This window comes from Schistocerca americana, chromosome X, assembly GCF_021461395.2.
Source record: "Schistocerca americana isolate TAMUIC-IGC-003095 chromosome X, iqSchAmer2.1, whole genome shotgun sequence".
NCBI lineage: Eukaryota > Metazoa > Arthropoda > Insecta > Orthoptera > Acrididae > Schistocerca > Schistocerca americana.
The window spans coordinates 654805760-654827792 of NC_060130.1; the positions used below are offsets into that span (position 1 = coordinate 654805760).

The 22033-nt window shown below is 40.0% G+C and overlaps 1 protein-coding gene across 1 annotated transcript in view; it reads left to right on the forward strand.

Annotated features, from left to right (window-relative positions):
• The window catches only part of LOC124555255 (protein BCL9 homolog), a 91047-nt gene that overhangs the window by 57221 nt on the left and 11793 nt on the right, over positions 1–22033 (forward strand). The window contains exons 6-7 of the mRNA XM_047129120.1: positions 266–704; positions 14990–15712. Of these exons, the coding sequence (XP_046985076.1) occupies positions 266–704; positions 14990–15712 (1162 nt within the window). The remainder of the gene's footprint in view (positions 1–265; positions 705–14989; positions 15713–22033) is intronic.

The following is a 22033-nucleotide window of genomic DNA, read 5'->3' on the forward strand; positions in this document are numbered from 1 at the left end:
AATCCCTTGTTTCAATTGTTATAGCAAAGGTCCTTTTGCATTGATACTGGCTATTAACATTTGTACCCCATCAAGCCTAATTATTATACACTTTAGTTCTTTTACGCAGTGCAATATAACTGTGCTAATTTCCATTCTTATGAATGTCTTGAAGAACAAACAAAAGATAAATAAAATAGAATCGGAACAAATATTGATTTCTAAGCTGAATATGAGTGATTTGTTGAAGTAATGTTAGTGAAATAAATTGTTATGTCTTTTACAGAGTACATGTGCTGGCAATACTGTGAGTAGTACTGTTGGCAACAGCAGTGTTACCAGTGGCTCTGGAATGGGTGGTGCCAACAGTGGCAGCAGTGGCAATAATGGGGCCAGCAACAACAACAATGCTAACAACAGTAATGCCACAAGCAACAACAACAGTGTTACTCCCACTAATAGCAGTACACCAATTGTCAGTACGAGTGGCATCTGCACAAGCAACAACAATACTGCAACAAGCAGCACAAATACAAACATTACCAATGCTGCCCCTAGTAGCTGTAGTACTTCTGTAGCGAGTAACAATGGCAATAATGTAATGATCCCTCCTTGCCCCAGCAGCGGACCAGTAAAGGATACACCGTGTCTTATGGGAGGATCACCAACTGCAAATCCTATGATGCATCACAGCCCAAGTGATGTACAGCAACCGTCTCTGACAGGTATTGTAACTTTGTGGCACAAAATCAAGTACATAGCGAAATGTAGGCTACCTCGTATAGAGTTATTATTTATAATTTGCTTTAAAGGTCTTTTGTGTTACTAAAAAGGTACTAGGTTGTCATTGGTGTACTGGCTATCCAAGAAAGTTTAATAATATGTTAGTATAAAATTTAAAAAAATGGCTGAAAAAACTGTCCAAACACAATGTTTAAGAGCAGTGAATGCTGTAAAAACTAAATAGAAGTCATGCTTGGCGTGTGAACCTTGCTGAATCTACTCTTAAATTATTAAGGTACATTGATGTGCATATTGCTGACAATATATTCTGACAATTTTGTCCAGCGACAATGTGGCCACTCAAATTGCAGCCACATGTACTGCAACATTACCAGCCACTTTTGCCCATTAATGTTCACAGCAGTAAATTTCTGGACCAGACGTGTTTAGAACGGGCCACACTATTGCAACAAAATGGACGAGCATGAGCTTTAGGAAGTAAGTGCGACTCTCCTATTTTCACACTACAAAAGGAATGAAGTTAGAAAGAACAAGAGAAATTAGGATTTGTGGACACATTCTTTTTAAATAAACAGAATGCTTCATAAAATTGGACTAGTGAACTGATGCTGGATACATGCCTGTTCCAGAATTTTACCAGACTATTAAAACACTGTTTTGAATATCCTGTACAAGCAATCTGTCAGAGAATTGCTAAAACCGATACAAATATGATAGAGTTTGAAACTTCCTGGCAGATTAAAACGGTGTGTCGGACCGAGAGTCGAGACTAGAGTTTGTACCTTCAGTTTTTTGCCATTGATGATTCATATGGAAATTTATATACCTGTTTAAAGTTCAGTATTCGTCAATAATCCTCGTGGTGCCAGAAGTTTGCAGTGGTTTGGTATGACTGAAAGAGGTCATTTATGGAAGTTTGAAGTAAGAACACAAATTTCATTTTATTTTTATTCACCAGCGCATATCACTATTTACATTATCAATTCCTGCTTCAGTTACATCTTGAGGTAGTATGAAATGCAAACCTTGTGGATGAAGAACCACCTGTGATTCCCCTCTTCTTGTCCAGTATTTTTACCTCGCATTTGGCATAGGTTTGAAGGATTTGAAAGTTTTTGTGTGCTTTATCAAGTGCGGTTCTGAGTTCAGCAGCAACAGGTTGCCAACCGTTCTCTTTTTTCGAGAGTTTGATCTTTGTATACATTAATTTCAATGTCCCATAACTCTGGCCGTAGCTGAATCGCATTTATATAAAGTTCATAATTCTCTTGTTTGTCCTCTTCCCCATTGCATACATAAAAAACTCACAACAAGAAACAACGGAAACTTTCGAACAAAAGAGAATTGATGTTTTTTTCGCTCTGACCCGTGACAGCGGCGCTCTCGGTGAGATAAGTATGAAACAAAGGTGAGAGTGAGAGGGAAGTGTTTACAGACAAGGACAGTATGAGATATTCTCTGTTCCTGGTGGACAACGCTGGCAGTATGTCGGCAACTACCTGCAACAGATTGCAAAGTCTTCAATATTGCCAGCCATACTGCGAAATTGCCATCTATTTCAGCAGTGTTGACAGTAAAACTATTGTGGTGAAATATCATTGTAAAATAAGGCCCAATTAAAGGCACCTCTAGACATGCCACTCATTTGAATAACAATAACAATAATAAAAGATGGAAGACATTGGAAATGAGGCAGAGAACGTAATATTTATAACAACAATGTTTCCATGAGGGAATCGAGTAGACCACAATTTTTAAACAAATGAAAACATGGTCTGTTGTAGGCTGTGGACCCACAAAGGAACAAAATTTTAACAGTGTTGAAACATTAAATTTAATTGTATGTAAGGAGAGTACATTGTGCTAAGCATTTGGCTGAAAGTGGGAGGTGAACTGGAGTAGATTCCAACTCTGTTAATACAATCAATGTTCTGACACACCGCCAATAAGGACACGTCTATTAGGCTGTTTATGTGATACTTTTTGTTCGTGATGAGCAATTTTTATATTAAAGTAGTGTGGTAAAACATGTTTTTATGCATGTGTTCAGAAGTTGAGTCCTCATAGTGAATATTTTTCTATCATGAATTGAATTACAGAAATGAAATGTCACTTGTCAACTGAGTAGTAACTTTGATGGATTAGTGGGCACATATTTTAAAGTATGTTTAGACATTTCATACTCTACATTTTGCGACGAGGGTAGCCCATAATCACGTTTATTGGCATAAAGAAAAGAATTTTCATGTAACTCGATGGTGTGGTGCAAGTCTTTCAATTAGATGCTACTCCAGTGACTTGGGTGGCCCTAACCTATCTTGGTAATCCTACTGAGAAAAGGAGACCTACAGTTTAACTTGGAATCTTAACCTTGTGTCTTTCCTGATGTGTCTTCACGTCATTGAGATGTGAAAGCTAGGTTAAAGACAGACAAAAATTTCTGTGCTTCTAAGTTTCCAGGCATGCGCTTTTCCACTAGGCCACCAGTTCCACTTTTATTGATGTAACAAGAATGTATATACCTGATACAGAGTTCTGTAACATATATATGTCTTTATATTGATGCAACATATATTTCTTTATATTGCAACTTGTATCTTAATACCAGGCTCTTATTTTGAAGAACAGTGTAAGAGTAAAGTGTACACTCTTTATTTTATTGAACAATTTGTGGTCATATTAAGGTACCCATTAGATGAAATGTTTTGTGATTGACCCATTATTGCAGCATCAGGAATGGAAAAAAGCTGACCATTTTTCCTCTGGTTCTGCATGTTAGCAGTAGACAAATTTGTGTCATGAAACAGAGTGCATGTATTCACTCTGGAAAATACAACTTGCTCAGAAGCATGAAGTGCTGCGTGTAAGTCCACAAGTGCATCCAAGTAAATAAGCCAATCCTGAAGGAACTACATATAATGCTGTTGTGTTGAACATAACAGTTGTGAGACCAAATTTTAATTAAAAATTTTTTTAAAAGACTGCAGTTCATTTTCATTATATTTCCTTTTATTAACTTACAGAGAGGATGTGTACAAATAGCTGAGATGTGGGATAAAATCTAAAGTAGTATGCAGATGTCTGATTTATTTCCATTTTTAAACTGGTCTCTAGCTCGTTTATCACCTCAGTGAATGAGATTCTGAATTGTTAGCAGTTATGATTACAACTATAATGAAATCAATGAATTCTACAATCTTGTGAGGAGACACTAATTATAATTTTGTGAAAATTCTATTTATTGTTTGAGGCTTCATATTTCTGTGAAGGAGTTCTTAAATATAACGAAAATTAACAGTAGCCATAATGGCTAATTTTAAATGCTGTGACTTGTGAATAAAAGTTTTTTTTTCTATTGCTGTCTGTAACAGTATTTATTTTGTTTTAATTTAATAAATTGCAATAATTTTTGAGCATCATCATCAGGCATTCAATTGGATGCATTTGAAAACACAAGTTAGCTATAGATTATTTCAGTTTTCACATGCGTGCAATAAAATACCTGATGATGAGCAGTGTGCGCTCATAACGTGTCAAAAGGTATTAAAGTAAAACAAAACAGACTGTGGCTGGTAGAAGTCAAAACAATTACAGTGCAATGCAAAATTAATGGATCAGGATTGTGAGCAAAAAGCGTTTAAGTGGTTCATTTCCTGACATGCTGTGGGTCACCAGTTCAAACGTGACCACCAGCAATTATTTGTCATGTGTGCTTGTTGGAATAGCTTCGTCAGTGTGGAGCTCTGATCTTCCACAGTCTATGACAGTGTATGATGATTGCCAGAAGTTCCATCCATTAATAACATTATGGCTACATTCTGCTAAAACGCCAAATTTTAAGGGTTGTGTTCTGTCATTGATAGTTATTTGTACAATACATGTTCCTTTCAGCTGAATGTATTTCCCACTTGTGACACTTTGCGCAAGTGGTGTCATATCAAGGAACATTGTCTTCTTCAGCTAGCTATGATGAGCATCCAACATATCAGACTGGAAAGCCTCTGGGTCAATTACTGCCCAGACACTGTTGCCTTACATGGTGACATCAGTGAGATTTCCTCAAATCTTGGTGACAGTCGTACATGGAGGGAGTTGCACCTGTGGCAGCCTTACCTCCATAGATGGTTGTATCGGTTAGTCTTCTGAAGGTGGCAGCTAAGTGATTGGGTGGTACATCTTTACGATGACATTGAACAGCTACAGTCGGAGAGTGACCTCATCCAGGGTACGTCAATGAGTTTCATCCCACAGATCGTGTATAATAATCTGCAGTTGACTGTCATGAATAGAATTATTATGACGGTTGACATCTGACAGCATGGCAATCGTCAAAAATTTGCCTTCTTTCTATGCAGTAGTGTGTGTATGTCCACAGTGGAAACATACCAGTGTGTTGTCCTCTGTCCTCCAAATGTCTGTTCTTCTACAGGATGTTACACTTGCCATTGGAGGTAGTTTTACCTGCTGTGGTCGGGTGCTGGGTTGTCATTGAATGGTTGCAGCATAAGTCTGAGTTGGCTGCGTTCATTCTTCCTGGTTGGTGCTAAGGATCTATACACCACTTCTTCAACATTCACTTAGTGGGTCAGGTTGACATTAATGGCTGCTATCTCTTTCTTACTCGATTCGGTAGTTCTGGTTGCCATAAAATGCTGTATTTCGTTTCTCACTACTCGGCGTGTGAGGGGGGTGAGGTCATAGTGATCTTGCACAACTACCATAGAGACCACCTACAGGAACCAGTCATACTTCTTTTGTCCAATTCTTTTCTGTTTCATTTCCTTGATGCACTGCCACCACTTGATGAATTCCTCAGTTGTGAAATAATTTACCAGGAGAACTTGGTACGTGTCCTCTGCATTTCCTTTCATTAATTGTTAGACTTTGCCAATTTCTGTCATATTTGGTTTCACAGTTTGCCACAGGGCCAAAACATTCTACATTTATTTTCCCATGAAGTGCTCTTCAGTAGTTCTTGTGCCAAGTGTACGTGTTGCTGATTGTCGCCAAACGTTCTCTTCAGCTCAGCTTGGGCTCAGTTTGAGCTATTAAGCTTCTCTTCATTGTGCTCAAACCACTGCTATGCTGTGCTGTTGAATTACACATTTGTTAAACACGTCATGTCCTCCCACCTGTTGTATTTGGTGTCTCAGTTGAATCCTTTCAGCACAGCATCTCAGGAGAACACTGATGATTGATGCCTGTGTGGGCCGGCCGAAGTGGCCGTGCGGTTAAAGGCGCTGCAGTCTGGAACCGCAAGGCCGCTATGGTCGCAGGTTCGACTCCTGCCTCGGGCATGGATGTTTGTGATGTCCTTAGGTTAGTTAGGTTTAACTAGTTCTAAGTTCTAGGGGACTAATGACCTCAGCAGTTGAGTCCCATAGTGCTCAGAGCCATTTTGATGCCTGTGTGCACTTGATTTACTGCTGGCTTGAAATCCATTGGTCTTCTGAATATACAGACTGTGGGAACAATACTGCTTGTATTCCAGTTTCTGTATGTGTAAGCTGCACTATGTGATCAAAAGTATCCGAACACCCCAAGAAACATACATTTTTCATATAATGTTCATTGCGCTGCCACCTACTGCCAGTTACTCAATATCAGTGACCTCAGTAGTCATTAGACATTTGTGAGAGAGCAGAATGGGGTGCTCTGCTGTACTCACAGACTTCGAACGTGGTCAGGTGATTGGGTGTCAGTTGGGTCACACATCTGTATGCAAGATTTAGACACTCCTAAATACCCCTAGGTCTACTGTTTCCCATGTGATAGTTAAGTGGAAACATGAAGGGACATGTACAGCACAAAAACGTACAGACCGACCTCGTCTGCTGACTGACAGGAGACTGCTGACAGTTGAAGGGGGTCATAATGTGTAATACTCAGATATCTATCCAGACCATCACACAGGAATTCCAAACTGCATCAGGATCCACTGCAAGTACTATGACAGTTAGGCGGGAGGTGAGAAAACTTGGATTTCTTGGTCGAGCGGCTGCTCATAAGTCAAACATCACTCCAGTAAATGCCAAACGACGCCTCACTTGGTGTAAGGAGCATAAACATTGGACGATTGAACAGTGGGAAAACGTTGTGTGGAGTGACGAATCACGGTACACAATGTGGCGATCTGATGGCAGGGTGTGGGTATGGCGAATGCCTGTGAATGTCATCTGCCAGTGCCAACGGCAAAATTCCGAGGCAGTGGTGTAATGGTGTGGTCATGTTTTTCGTGGAGCAGGCTTGCACCCCTTGTTGTTTTGCATGGCACTATCACATCACAGGCCTACATTGATGTTTTAAGCACCTTTTTGCTTCCCACCGTTGAAGAGCAATTCAGGGATGGCGATTGCATCTTTCAACACGATTTATCAGCTGTTCATAATGCACGGCCTGTGGCGGAGTGGTTACACGACACTAACATCCCTGTAATGGACTGGCCTACACAGAGTCCTGACCTGAAACCTATAGAACACCTTTGGGATGTTCTGAAACACCGACTTCGTGCCAGGCTTCACTGACTGACATCGATACCTCTCCTCAGTGTAGCACTCCCTGAAGAATGGGCTGCCATTCCCCAAGAAACCTTCCAGCACCTGATTAACATACGCCTGCGAGAGTGGAAGCTGTCATCAGGGCTAAGGTTGGGCCAACACCACACTGAATTCCAGCATTACTGGTGGAGGGCACCATGAACTGTAAGTCATTTACAGCCAGGTGTCCAGATACTTTTGATCACATAGTGTATGTCTTTCACGTTGCGTAGTTGGAACAATAGTGTTGTAAAAGTTTTGAAGTAGCCGGCATCCCCACTAACCAATGTCACATTGTAACGACTCTGAAGTCCAGATCTGAAAGCACATTTATTACAAACACCAGCATACAGCCAGAACAGAACTGGACTCCTGCACAGAGAAAGCATGTGCTTATATAAACATTGAATACCCCAGAATTTACAAATGTGAGATATTTTAAAAACCTTCCAGACATGATAAATACTAAATAACACTGTTGCTGGTGGTTGGGTTTGAACTGGCAATCCTCACACCAGCCAGTGATGAGAATCACTGTGCCATATTGCATGCACTGCAGCTTGTGCCAGTGTTACCTCGACCATTAGTTGAAAACTTAAAAATGTAATGAAATGTGCAAGTTTTTCACACAATACTGCATTCAGTAAAGCAAAACCAGATTGAAAAAGCTGTGTGCATGGAAGATCTTTATTCCATGAAATGATGTGTTTTGACTGAAATCAACAATTGAATAGAGCTCAGGTAGTGTTTCCTTATTGAACACAATAAAGTTTGACTGTCTTAAACTGGAATTGAAACACTTGGAAAATTGCAATCTTTTGTAAATGATGAGTAAATGGTAAATAGATGTCACTATTGTTTAAACATGTGCTATTAACTGACAAACTGGAATGATAATTTAAAAGTATGTTGTGGTCAGAGATGTTGCCATAAAAGTATTAGTTTTAAATCAGTTATGTATGCATTTCCTTAGTTTTAAATATCGTGTATGCCGGTGAAAATGATGTTCAAAAAAGTAAGAACCTTTTAATTAGCATTATCTTTGTCCTGAGATCTTAAGTTGTCTGTCCATATGTTTTTAGTAGATTGGCAATAATATTTAGTGATAATAGGATCATGCACCCCTATATGACATTTCTGTAGTGCACCTGTACTTCAGTAGCAGCTTTGCTATTTATAATGGCTGGTATGAATATATTGGACTTCTTTATCATTTTTATAGTTAATTTTTTTACTTCCTTTTCCAAAAGTTTTTTGTTATATGTCCTAGTTAATGTGATTTTTATGCAAAAATGACAAGATAAGATTCGAATTGCTTATAATTGTATTTTAGTTCTGCAGCAAAAACAAGAGAACTTTCAATATAACAGTTTATGGTTGCTGAAATTTACAGTGCGATATCCCAACTATACTGAATTCAGTTGGCCTTCAAAACCTGTAGCTGACTAGTCATGTTGTTGAGTAACTTCTTTGCAACCAGTTTTAGATAAACTTGTGCAGCCTGTTAGATAAGTTTTGTATGTTGTCATTGATACATTTTACAACATTATGTAAGATGATTCACTGCAGATGTCAAATGATTAGGATTGCCATGAGTTTCATTTTGGCAGTGTGAGGCTCTTTCAGAGCATTTTTTTGTGTGTTTTGGATCATACTGTAGAATCCATGTTTCATTATGTCATCTCATTTTGCAATAAGTATGACTCTTTTATTAGTTATTTCATTATGTCAGAGCATAAGTTTCTCCAGTTGTCTCTTTTTGTTATGGAGTGACCATTTGACCATTTTTACTATCATACTTTAGCCATGTTCAAGTTTTCATGTTAAATTTGTCTTATTGTCTCTTCATTGATGTTCATCATGTATGTAATCATTATAATGGTTTAATCACTTCTCCAAAAGTTTAATCACCACTAGCAGTCACTAGTTGACAGCAATGCTCATCCTTTCCAACCTCTTCCCAACCCTCTGAAAATGCTTTGTACCTTTCTGATACTTACAAATGTGACATTGAATTCGTACCAGGCAGAATCATCAGCAACTGAAAATACTGTGCTGTAGATACTTATATTTTTGAATTTCATAGGGCATTTGACATTTTTGAAATCACGTAAATACAATATGCTTTAAAACACTAATGGCATGAAGATCAACAAGATTTCAAAAACAATCCTCCTCCCTCCTTTAACTTCTCCTACATTTGAATATTAGAATCTGCATAATTTCGTTATTTATCCCGCCATGCCTTATGTATTCATTTTTAGAGTGACTTCATCTGTAAACCTAGTAATGTTCAAAATTCAAAGAGGCTGGGAAATAAGGTTTTAAATGTTAACAATACCAAAGGTATTATATACAGTTTCTCTCAGGCTTCTTTCAGACTTTCTATAGCATCCTGAATGCTTAGTGAGACAGATGACTATTGTTTATGAGATTTTAATCATTTTATGGACGCATGACCAATAATGCAAGTTATTCAAATTACAATGTAGAAAATTATTCAAATAAATTGATAATTCAAAAGTTTTATTCACGAATAAATTATTCATTGATAAAGGACTTATTGTCTCCGCAAATACAAATAATTATTTGCCATTTATTATTTGTCACTCTACTAACAAGTAGCATACAATACCACCACAGCTTGTGTATTTCTTGATCAGTGCTCTCTTAAATATAATCAGTGTTTGTTCCTGTGTCTCAGTGTGGTTCCTGTTTGAAAAAAGAATTTGTTAATGCTTTGAACAGGAGTGTAACTCGGTAGCTCAGTAGGCAAGTACCATTCAACAAATCTAAAGATCTGGGGTTCGATGCACCTCTGATTGTAGGATTTTGTGTTTCATTTATTGCCCCTTTCACATCTAGCAGTGATTTGTTAATTAGAAAACTACCTAGTGATTTCGAGTACATATTATTCTATACTGGCTGGTTAAGTCAGTTTAAAGATCATGGGAAGGCATGGGCCTTACCCTCCAATAGGACCAGGTCCAGCAAAGCATTACACAGTTCAAACCAACCTTTGTATTCACAACAGCTTTATAGTGTAACAAATGTAACATAAAAATGCTTCTTAGCCAAATGACCTTAGCTGTTAGGCTACAAGACGAAGATAAAAATGGAGCTGAAGGGCACTAATCTGCAATTCCCTTCCTCAGGTCTAGAAATATTCCTAACGCTATTGGATGTTGGTCTTACTATAATTCTGTAGTTGTCTCATGTTCATAGCACTAAAAAAAGTGTGGACAAAGTAAGGATTCTGTCATTTGTAATAGTGGACATCAACAGATTTTAAATCTATCTCCTAAAATGCTAACATCAAGTGGCTGAAATGAAGGCACTCAAAAAAGATACACCATCATCATAGGCCCTACCTGACAGTATGTTTTTTTCAGACTTCACGCTATATGTTTGAAGGAAAAATGTATTGTGGCCGTGTATGTGAGTTGCTTGCCTAAGGTTGTTGAAGTTAATGCAAATGTTAATTCTACTCCGAAATTTTTGAGTCATGTAAAATAAAAACATGGGGAGCAAGCTGTTGAAGAATATCATGCTTACACTTAGCAAGTTAAACTAAGACAAAGAAAACTTAAAACTGTCACAGCCACAGATAATGGTGTATTGTGTAAGAATCTTTTACAAGATAAACTTCAGAGTGATCTTGTTAACTCATCTGTCCATTATTGTGCTCAGTTCTGTTTAAAACTCAGATTTTGTTGAAGTATTGAACAGTTTGAACATTTATGATTATGGTGTAAATGTAATTAATCAAATACACCTATGAGAAAAAGAAAAATTACTTTCACCAGGATTAAGTTTCAGAAATAAAACTTAACAGACAATCAAAAATGGTAGCGTGTTGGAGACTTTCTGTATCTAATAGCTACAATTGTATAGCCACTATGCTGGATGAAATTTGTAGAGAACTCAGTTCAAATGCAAAAAGAGTTACTGCTGCAGTAACTGGTAGCAGAAGTAGTTTTATGAAAGCATTTAAGAATTCTCTGACACAGCCATGACTTCAATGGTGTCAGAGGAAGAGGAAGAGGCAGACATGACTACTGAAGATAATGTTGGTGACTGTGATGAAGATGGTTATTTAAAGATGTTGGAGAATCTACGGATCAGTGACAATGCAAATATCACACGACATGGTATCCTGTTAGCATCAGTCTTTCAGTATGTCATATATACGCCGGCCGCGGTGGTCTCGCGGTTCTAGGCGCGCAGTCCGGAACCGCGCGACTGCTACGGTCGCAGGTTCGAATCCTGCCTCGGGCATGGATGTGTGTGATGTCCTTAGGTTAGTTAGGTTTAACTAGTTCTAAGTTCTAGGGGACTGATGACCTAAGATGTTAAGTCCCATAGTGCTCAGAGCCATTTGAACCATTTTTTTATGTCATATATACAATAAATTTGTGTGCTAAAAATAACCCCTTCTGCACAATTTACTTTCTTGTACCGACTGACTACACGAGGCAAGTGAGTCTACTGCAGTGGCACTGGTGTTTCATTCCTGTAGCAAGTTTCGTCTGTCTCAAGTGCTCATTTTGTTTACACGTCAGTGCCAAAGTTGTGTATGTTGTGAGACTTGACTGCTGTGCAGTTTGGCACCTGTACAGCTGCAGCGAATTTTCGAGAGACTATCGTTTTATAAAGAAATAGAAATATAGTAAAAAAATGTTGGAACAAGCAATGATAATAAACTTTATTAATGAGCAAAGGAAAATTCGTTGTGAATGTTCCTGTCAGAGGTTGTGTGCGAAATTCTGTATGCTCCCGAGAACTGGAAGAATAGGAAAAATGTCGTCCAAACATTTCAAAAGATACTTATTTGTTTGCTCGAGGAAATACTTACTTGTAAACGTATAAAACAATATCTAGAACACTGTAAGTAGTGCCATTTCACCTTATCCTTTGTATCTTAATTCTTGCTAAGTGTAAAATAACATCAAAAATAATTTTTCTTGTCAAATAATTCTGACTTTTCCACTGTCAAAATAATTTTCATTAAAACATTTTTATCTATTGATGTATAGAGAAGGCTTTTCCCTGTGAAACGTAAACACCATTTTGCTTTCAGACATTTCATCTCATGTAGGAAAACACTAGTAGGAAAAATAGGAGGACCTCATACAACATTTTCAGTGTGTCATGAAAACAAAGAAAACAGCACAATAAAAATTAAGAAGACATGACAGCACAAAATCTGTTTCTATGATACAAGTGATCTCAACCACAATAGATTCACTTCCAATGTTAGCAGACAACACCACACTGCCCTGTTTCTGTGCATGTGCAGTGAGCAGCATACTAGAAAATTTAGAACTCCACACATTCTATAGATCATTGACACCATAGACACACACGATATGTGGTTGGCTGCCAATTGACACACATATACAAAAGGTGCATGCAGTTCGAGTAGTTGATTTTTGACTATAAAGTTGCTCGTGTAAAATGGGCTTAAGACATGATAATTGTGTCCTTCAGAGTAATGACAAAACTGGAGAATATACAGGGTGTTACAAAAAGGTACGGCCAAACTTTCAGGAAACTTTCCTCACACACAAATAAAGAAAAGCTGTTATGTGGACATGTGTCCGGAAACACTTAATTTCCATGTTAGAGCTCATTTTAGTTTCATTCCAACATGATCAAATTGTAAATTTTCACAGTCAACATGTGTGGGCTGACGAGAATCCGCACGCAATTGTGCAATCACGTCATCAACACAGATTTTCTGTGAACGTTTGGGCAGGCATTGTTGATGATGTCTTGATTGGGCCCCATGTTCTTCCACCTACGCTCAATGGAGCACGTTATCATGATTTCATACGGGATACTCTACCTGTGCTGCTAGAACATGTGCCTTTACAAGTATGACACAACATGTGGTTCATGCACGATGGAGCTCCTGCACATTTCAGTCGAAGTGTTCGTACGCTTCTCAACAACAGATTCGGTGATCGATGGATTGGTAGAGGTGGACCAATTCCATGGCCTCCACGCTCTCCTGACCTCAACCCTCTTGACTTTCACTTATGGGGGCATTTGAAAGCTCTTGTCTACGCAACCCCGGTACCAAATGTAGAGACTCTTCATGCTCGTATTGTGGACGGCTGTGATGCAATACACCATTCTCCAGGGCTGCATCAGCGCATCAGGGATTCCATGCAACGGAGGGTGGATGCATGTATCCTCGCTAACAGAGGACATTTTGAACATTTCCTGTAACAAAGTGTTTGAAGTCACACTGGTACGTTCTGTTGCTGTAGGTTTCCATTCCATGATTAATGTGATTTGAAGTGAAGTAATAAAATGAGCTCTAACATGGAAAGTAAGCGTTTCCGGACACATGTCCACATAACATATTTTCTTTCTTTGTGTGTGAGGAATGTTTCCTGAAAGTTTGGCCGTATCTTTTTGTAACACCCTGTATAGCATTAGCTAAAGTGCATCACAAGGTGAAAAAGATGTATTAGGGACTTAAGTATTGTGCTTGGCAAAAAGGTACAGAAACTTGAGGACAGTCCTCTTAAATGTTGCAGCACACTGACAATTTTCCTATTGCTAGATTGCCGAGAGATAATTGTTAGGCTTTTTTGTTTTAAAGATTTGAAAACAGTTGATTCACCTATATTGCTGTCCATAATCAAGGGGGGCAATCAGTAAACTTCAGACTTATAGTAGCCAAAAGAATATTGAAGAAATTGAGTGGCGAGTACCAGATGAAGTTGTGATGGATTATAACATACGCTCCTGCCTTGGTTTTAGAAGCTGTGACTACATTTGCTGCTATTGGTTGTAGTGGATTAAGTAATTTATATCAGATAGGTAAAAAAGTATTATATGGCAGCATCAGAACAGAGTATTGAAATGTCTCTTCCATGAGTGTAAGAAAATTTTGCATTTAAATTATTTTTTGAAAAGCATTGTTCGGATACTAGGGTGAGGGGCTGCATTTTAAGACATTCCCTTTTACTGCAAAAATTCCTTTAGCTAATTCATTCTGTCTTACTAATGTTGGTGCTTCTGATATGATGCCCATTTCTCAGTGCTAGTTGGTAAGTCGTTTGGTGATGTTTACTCTTTGTAGTCCCACTGTTAACTGTTAGGACTATACTCTTGTAATATGCCAAGAGACTAAGGTTATGGAAAAATGAATAGGCGTATTACCTCCAACAAATAGCTTTGAAAACTGTCAAAATAATTTTATTTATGTGAGTTAAGGAACTAAAAAGAAAAAAAAATCATAAATGATTGAACCTCAATGAAGAATAAAAATTTTTTTTGTCTTCCACTGTCACGTGTCATGTACGTTTCTGTAACTGTTGTTACACAGTGCGGAAGTCCTCGGTTGTTTGTTGTGTCATTCCTATTAAAACAGTGTCAGGTTATATTTTGATTCCATATTTTCGATATTCTTCACAGTGAGTGACTATATGTAGTTAATGATGTAGATGGTGGCTTTAGCAATGAACCTAATGTTGATAGATAATATTCAAGTTAGAGTTTCATAGCTGAACAATGTAGTTAACGTGAAGAAAATTTCAACAACACAGTAGATATTCTGATGATCAGCACTTCAATGAAAATGAGGTGGTGTAACATACCAAACAACATCTGTAGTCTTTATTGCAACTTGCTTGGACTGATTTTGTTTGCCTGTTTGTGCTCCTTGTAGCAGAGCTATATATATATAGTAATGGTATTTGTATTTAATTTTTCAGGTGTTAAAGTTCCTGATGAAAATTTGACCCCACAGCAAAGGCAGCATAGGGAGGAGCAGCTAGCTACCTTGCGTAAGATGCACGAAATGCTGTTCCCTGGGGAGCATCAATCTCTAATGCCAGATGGATCCATGTTAGGACAGCCAGCAGATAGTGTAGCAATGCAAAACTTGGTGCTTATGCCACAGAAGAACATGGGTGCTACAAATCACGTTACACCGACATCTGCCGCTGCACAATTGGAATGGCATAAATTACAGCAGCAGTTTTATGAAGAGAGAAAGAAGAAGCCTGTGATGACAGGTGTTGGCAGCCCAGGAGGTGCAGCTAGGGCAGCTTCGGGCCCTGCGCTGTTGAGGTCTCAGGGGCCACCTCCACCATATCATCCGACGACTAGGTCTGCAAGTGTCCCAACAGCCCTGTCTTCTCCAACCCCCGGTTCACCAAATAACCCTACATCAAACTTGTCTTTGCCATCGCCACGTGCCTCATCAGGTATAAACTCTCCTTCTGATTCGAACAGTCGGCAGCAGTTCAGTACTGGATCAGCTCGTCTTCCTGGAGCAGGACCTAGTCCAACAGGTCTTCACAACACTCCTCTTGATTCGCCAGGTCCAAGTCGTCCACTTAATCCGAGCAATCCTGGGACACCACTGTCCACTCATCTGTCACCGACAGCAGTTCGAAAAGAAGGCACTGATTTTACAGGACAGCAGCAACCTGGTTTGTATATCTTGTTTTTAAATATGTTTACACTCATAACATCTGTAATTTAAATAGTGTGCTTGTAGATCAAGTATTGTTTATTGCCCATGGTGATAATGTTTTCAAATGCTATACTATAATATATTTTTGACCAAAGTAAGTGAATAGTCAGTGCAATTCCTTGAGAGCTATATGTTAAGTGATTTACATTAGAATCTGCATGATGCAACAAAACAATAGGAAACTTACATGTTCTCAATCTGTTGTCCTTCAAAGCCTAGATTCTTAGTGTGTGTGGAAAATGACACATTAATGCCAAGCTCTTCTCTTTGTGTTGTTAACTTTTTCTCATATTTCCACATAACCAAACTATGTTATTTAGCCCTGTGGTTGAGACATGACGGTTGTGTTAGGCAGATGCTGTGATAGACCTTTAAACATGGGCAAGCATAATGTCTTCCCAAATCTCTCTCAAACTGAATTGGTGTCCTATTGTAAAGACCTTAGTGTTTATAAGACAGTGATTTGCGCTCTCTGATCAGAAGTATCGGGATATCTAGTGAACATTAATATTGGATGTGTCTACCCTTCACCTTTATGACTGTGTAAACTCTGCAGGGGACACTTCCAATGAGGTGGCTGAATGTCTGTGTTGGAATGGCAGCCGATTCTTCTTCAAAAACTGAAACCAGAGAAGGTACTGATGTTGGGCACTGCAGTCTAGAGGGCAGCCGACTAGAGATGGGTTGTTCGCGAACTAACGGGTCCAAAGGAATGGTTCACAAAGATGAATGGAACAAGCGAGGAACAAATTCTAAGGAACGGTCTTTCATAGTTCACTTTGGTCATGACTTTCTACTTATAATTCCCAGGAATGGGAAACGGTCGGTCTCGTTCCCGCAACGGCATGTCGGCCAGTCTCGTTCCAACCTCAGTCCCGTTCCCGTCTGTCTCAGTCTCTGCTTTCTACTTATAGTTCCCTGGAACAGGAAACAGTCAGTCTTGTTCCTGCAACGGCACATCGGCTGGTCTCGTTCCAGCAACGGCACATCAGCCGGTCTCGTTCCAGCCTTGGTCCTGTTCCCGTCTGGCTCAGTCTTGGTCTCGCTCGGCCGGACTTATCCTTCTTCGTGTGGCCACTCATCACAGTTCCACTGCCGACTGCTCATAGTTAGTTCAATATTGAATTGTTGTTGTTCATTTCGTTTGCTTTGCACACCAATTCTAGATATGTTTCAAACATTTTTTGAACTCTGAACTTCTGCTTCTTTTCGTATTCTATTCAGCGTCCATGACCAGTAATTAAAATGTATTTTATAATTATGTAAACTACGTAAAAATTACGTGGCATGTAATGCATACGTCTTTTTATCTAAGAAAACAGCGTATCAGCTTACTTCACTATTTTGATAAGCAGCAGATGAAATACTTGTGAAAAGGCAAGATTTTTTGTTATTACACATGCAAAGGACGTCAGCATGGCATACATGAGTGGCCATTTTCCGTCTTTTTTTTTATCCAAGATAAAAGAGTATGTTTATTGTTACGGAAGGCAGACCGACTAACATCCGAATGAAGCCCGCGATTCATAATCAAGTGTATGGTGTCACATTTTGTGAAGAGAATATGATAACTCTTACAATATTATTTCAGTGGTACAGGGTGGAGCACGAAAAATCGGCCCTGAGTACTAGACTGCTCATTCTCACTTACCAATCGTCATCTGTTGTTTCGAAGTTGTTTGCATTAGCTTATATGTTATTGCTTCACTGCCTAATTATTACATGTTTATCTATTCTGCTCGTAGCAGTCAACAAATTGTGCATAATTGGTGAGCAATCTGTACTCGCGACCGGTTTTTCGTGCGCCACCTTATATTATTTCACTGTGATTAGCCACATAACGCTGCAGTTGGCTAAATGAGATTTTTGCAGAATCACGAAAATTACAAGTGTGTGAGAATTCTGTTATGAATAAAAACTCTGTACTCCAGGGGGGAGGCAAGTGCCCCCTCTTGGCACCTTCCATCTTGTCACCCACGCTACTAATTTTCAATTTTTCATGAGAACCATATACCAAGCACAATGAACGGTGAACAAGTTAAAATGAACGATTCCCAAAAAAGAGTTATCACCAGTGAACTAGTTCCCAAGGATGAACGACTTTGCCCATCTCTACAGCTGACGTTCTAACTTGCCCAAAAGAAGTCCCTGTGGGTTTAGGTAACGATTCTAGGTAGGCCAGCATATTTCAGAAGTGTTATTGTCCACAAACCATTACTTCACAGATGTTGCTTTATGACAGGGTGCATTGTCATGCTGATAAAGTCATCGTCTCCATAGTGTTCCTGTATGATACACGATATGCAATGCTGTAAAATCTGTCCATATCCTTCCACATCTAGCATTTACTCAAGTGCATTTAGGAGACCACATCCTAACCATGAAAATGCCCCCAAACTGTAACACCGCCACAGCCATACATCACTGATTACACTACATACGATGGCAGGTAACACTCTCCAGTTATTTGCCGAACCCAAACCCTTCTACCAGGTAACCAGAGGGTATAGTGTGATTCGTCACTCCAAATCACTCATTTCCCATCGCCTACAGAGATGTATGGCTTGTGAGGAGCTACTCTACAACTGTATCCCATTATTTTTAACTCTCAGTGCTCAGTCATTGTGCTAGCTGCATTGCTGGTAGCACTTCAGAACTCACAAGTGATGTCTTCCCCTGATATTTTATGACCACCCCCCCACAGCCCTCAATGACCCCTGTTCCATCAGTGCATTGGTGTGCATGGCCTTGATTTAGCAGTGGTTTTTCCTTTGCATTTCAATTTGACAGTCAGGTCACTACCAGTTGACTAGGTCAGCTTTACAAGGGGTGAAATGTTCCTGATGGATTTGTTACTCAGGTGACATCCAATGACTAGTCCACATTCGAAGTCACTAACCTCGCTTGACTGACCAATTCTGCTGTTACTGCTACTCTAGTGGCAACACAATACTCTCTGCCTCCTTTTATACTGACATATAGTGATCAATTCTGCATTACATAGAGGTGTTCGGATACTCTGGTCCAGGTAGTGTATAACCATCCTTTCTTCCACATTACTATGATTTCTGACATAGTTATCATTGGTTCTGTAACAGAATAATTACAAATAATGTCTTCCTGAAAATCATCCCAAGCTATCCCTTGCTCATTCCTCGGCCACTTTTTTCTGGTGACCGAAACTTTGTTGTGCCAGTTTCATCTCAGTCTGTATTGTTCTGTCCTTTCTCTATATCTAAAACAATGGTTTTGCTTATTTTCCAGGCCATTCTAGCTCTCTTTATAACCAGAGCAACAGGAAATGATGGTTTGCCCATTTCCTTCTTTTTCTCAAAGTGTTCCTTTACTGAGCCCACAGATTTGTAGACTTCGCTGTGTAGCACACTTTCTTCCTCTGTTTCACTTCACTCATTTAGCTGCTCATCACACTGCATGTCATTTCAAATGAAATAGAAGTGAATAAATACCAAAAATCCAAAAACAAAATAAATTACCAACTATATTTCAAGTTAACCAAAGCAAAATGGCAGCACCAATTACAGACAAGAAATTCACTGTTATGTTTCACAAATGTAAGCATCTATTTTACAGTGCAAGTAGTTCATTTTACGTGCTCAAGCACCCTCCTCCATTGGCTGGCATGCAGCAGCTGTTAGGGGAAAACATGATGCTGCTGAGCTGTCAGTACCAAAAGCTAGTTGCCCATACTGTATCAGAAGAATGCGTATACACTGCAATGTTGCCAGAGTGGTGAATGTAAGCAACTGGTCAGTTGGACCAGCTAACATCTCAGTACACCAATGTGTTAACTTCCTCTCATGACCATCACCTCAAATATCAGACAAACATTTCTGATATATTTGTGTTCTTGCTAAGAACCCACACTTGAATCTATAAAAATTTTGAGCCTGAAGGCTCACGAACACTTAATCAGCCTGAGTTTATAATCTGCAGTTAGTCTAAGCAATTATAGTGAAACAGCTGAATTGGTGTGTCTGTCTCAAGGAGTAAGGGGTTGATATTAGCAGTAGAATGTATGCACTCAATTTTATACGTTTGTGTCTGTTTTATGTACTACTAATAAAAGTAAAGGACATTTGTAATTATGTTTTTTTATGCCTAAGTCCAGTTCCCTCATTAGCTGGATTCTTCATCACCTCGTTGCTGTATCCATTGTTGCACAGGGACACCATAAGCTACCTAACCTCATGTTGGACCAGGTACCCTGTACATGAAATGTGTGGACATTGACTGTTCAGCTACAAATGCTATGTTCTGTATTTATTTACTCTGCAGTATAACTGTTGATACAGCTATGTATTCCGTTTGGAGAAAAGTATACATATCTTCTTGGAACAGCTTCAGAATAGTAACAGGACCAGGTTTGCCTAATTTTTGAAGTAATATTTCCTATTATGTCTGTTCCTTATGTAAATGGGAAAATTGGCTTGTTGCATTTCATACACACCAGTGTTGTACAGGTCTTTTATCTTGATCTATAATTGCAGATGGCCAACTTTTGCGCAGCTAATGGTAAATATTTCCAACGTGCTGTAAATTGTGAGTGTATTAAAGCCACTAAAGCGGTTTCTTCAAACTACACTCCTGGAAATGGAAAAAAGAACACATTGACACCGGTGTGTCAGACCCACCATACTTGCTCCGGACACTGCGAGAGGGCTGTACAAGCAATGATCACACGCACGGCACAGCGGACACACCAGGAACCGCGGTGTTGGCCGTCGAATGGCGCTAGCTGCGCAGCATTTGTGCACCGCTGCCGTCAGTGTCAGCCAGTTTGCCGTGGCATACGGAGCTCCATCGCAGTCTTTAACACTGGTAGCATGCCGCGACAGCGTGGACGTGAACCGTATGTGCAGTTGACGGACTTTGAGCGAGGGCGTACTGTGGGCATGCGGGAGGCCGGGTGGACGTACCGCCGAATTGCTCAACACGTGGGGCGTGAGGTCTCCACAGTACATCGATGTTGTCGCCAGTGGTCGGCGGAAGGTGCACGTGCCCGTCGACCTGGGACCGGACCGCAGCGACGCACGGATGCACGCCAAGACCGTAGGATCCTACGCAGTGCCGTAGGGGACCGCACCGCCACTTCCCAGCAAATTAGAGACACTGTTGCTCCTGGGGTATCGGCGAGGACCATTCGCAACCGTCTCCATGAAGCTGGGCTACGGTCCCGCTCACCGTTAGGCCGTCTTCCGCTCACGCCCCTCCAGTGGTGTCGCGACAGGCGTGAATGGAGGGACGAATGGAGACGTGTCGTCTTCAGCGATGAGAGTCGCTTCTGCCTTGGTGCCAATGATGGTCGTATGCGTGTTTGGCGCCGTGCAGGTGAGCGCCACAATCAGGACTGCATACGACCGAGGCGCACAGGGCCAACACCCGGCATCATGGTGTGGGGAGCTATCTCCTACACTGGCCGTACACCACTGGTGATCGTCGAGGGGACACTGAATAGTGCACGGTACATCCAAACCGTCATCGAACCCATCGTTCTACCATTCCTAGACCGGCAAGGGACCTTGCTGTTCCAACAGGACAATGCACGTCCGCATGTATCCCGTGCCACCCAACCTGCTCTAGAAGGTGTAAGTCAACTACCCTGGCCAGCAAGATCTCCGGATCTGTCCCCCATTGAGCATGTTTGGGACTGGATGAAGCGTCGTCTCACGCGGTCTGCACATCCAGCACGAACGCTGGTCCAACTGAGGCGCCAGGTGGAAATGGCATGGCAAGCCGTTCCACAGGACTACATCCAGCATCTCTACGATCGTCTCCATGGGCGAATAGCAGCCTGCATTGCTGCGAAAGGTGGATATACACTGTACTAGTGCCGACATTGTGCATGCTCTGTTGCCTGTGTCTATGTGCCTGTGGTTCTGTCAGTGTGATCATGTGATGTATCTGACCCCAGGAATGTGTCAATAAAGTTTCCCCTTCCTGGGACAATGAATTCACGGTGTTCTTATTTCAATTTCCAGGAGTGTATATTGTACTCTGCATGTTATCATAGGCACTGTAAATTTTAAATATGTTAACAGCTAGGTAGACTAAAATTATTTACAAAACATATGTTATTCTATTCAGTTATTCCCTTTTACCATTAAAAGTGCATTCTGTCATGCATTTCTTTCAACAATTTTGACACATCTAGACATGGTGCTAATTTCAAGAGACCCAGTGGGTGATTTGGACACTTTTTGACTACAGGTTTTGATATTTAATATAACAAATTTACTTGGATTATTGATAAGGATTT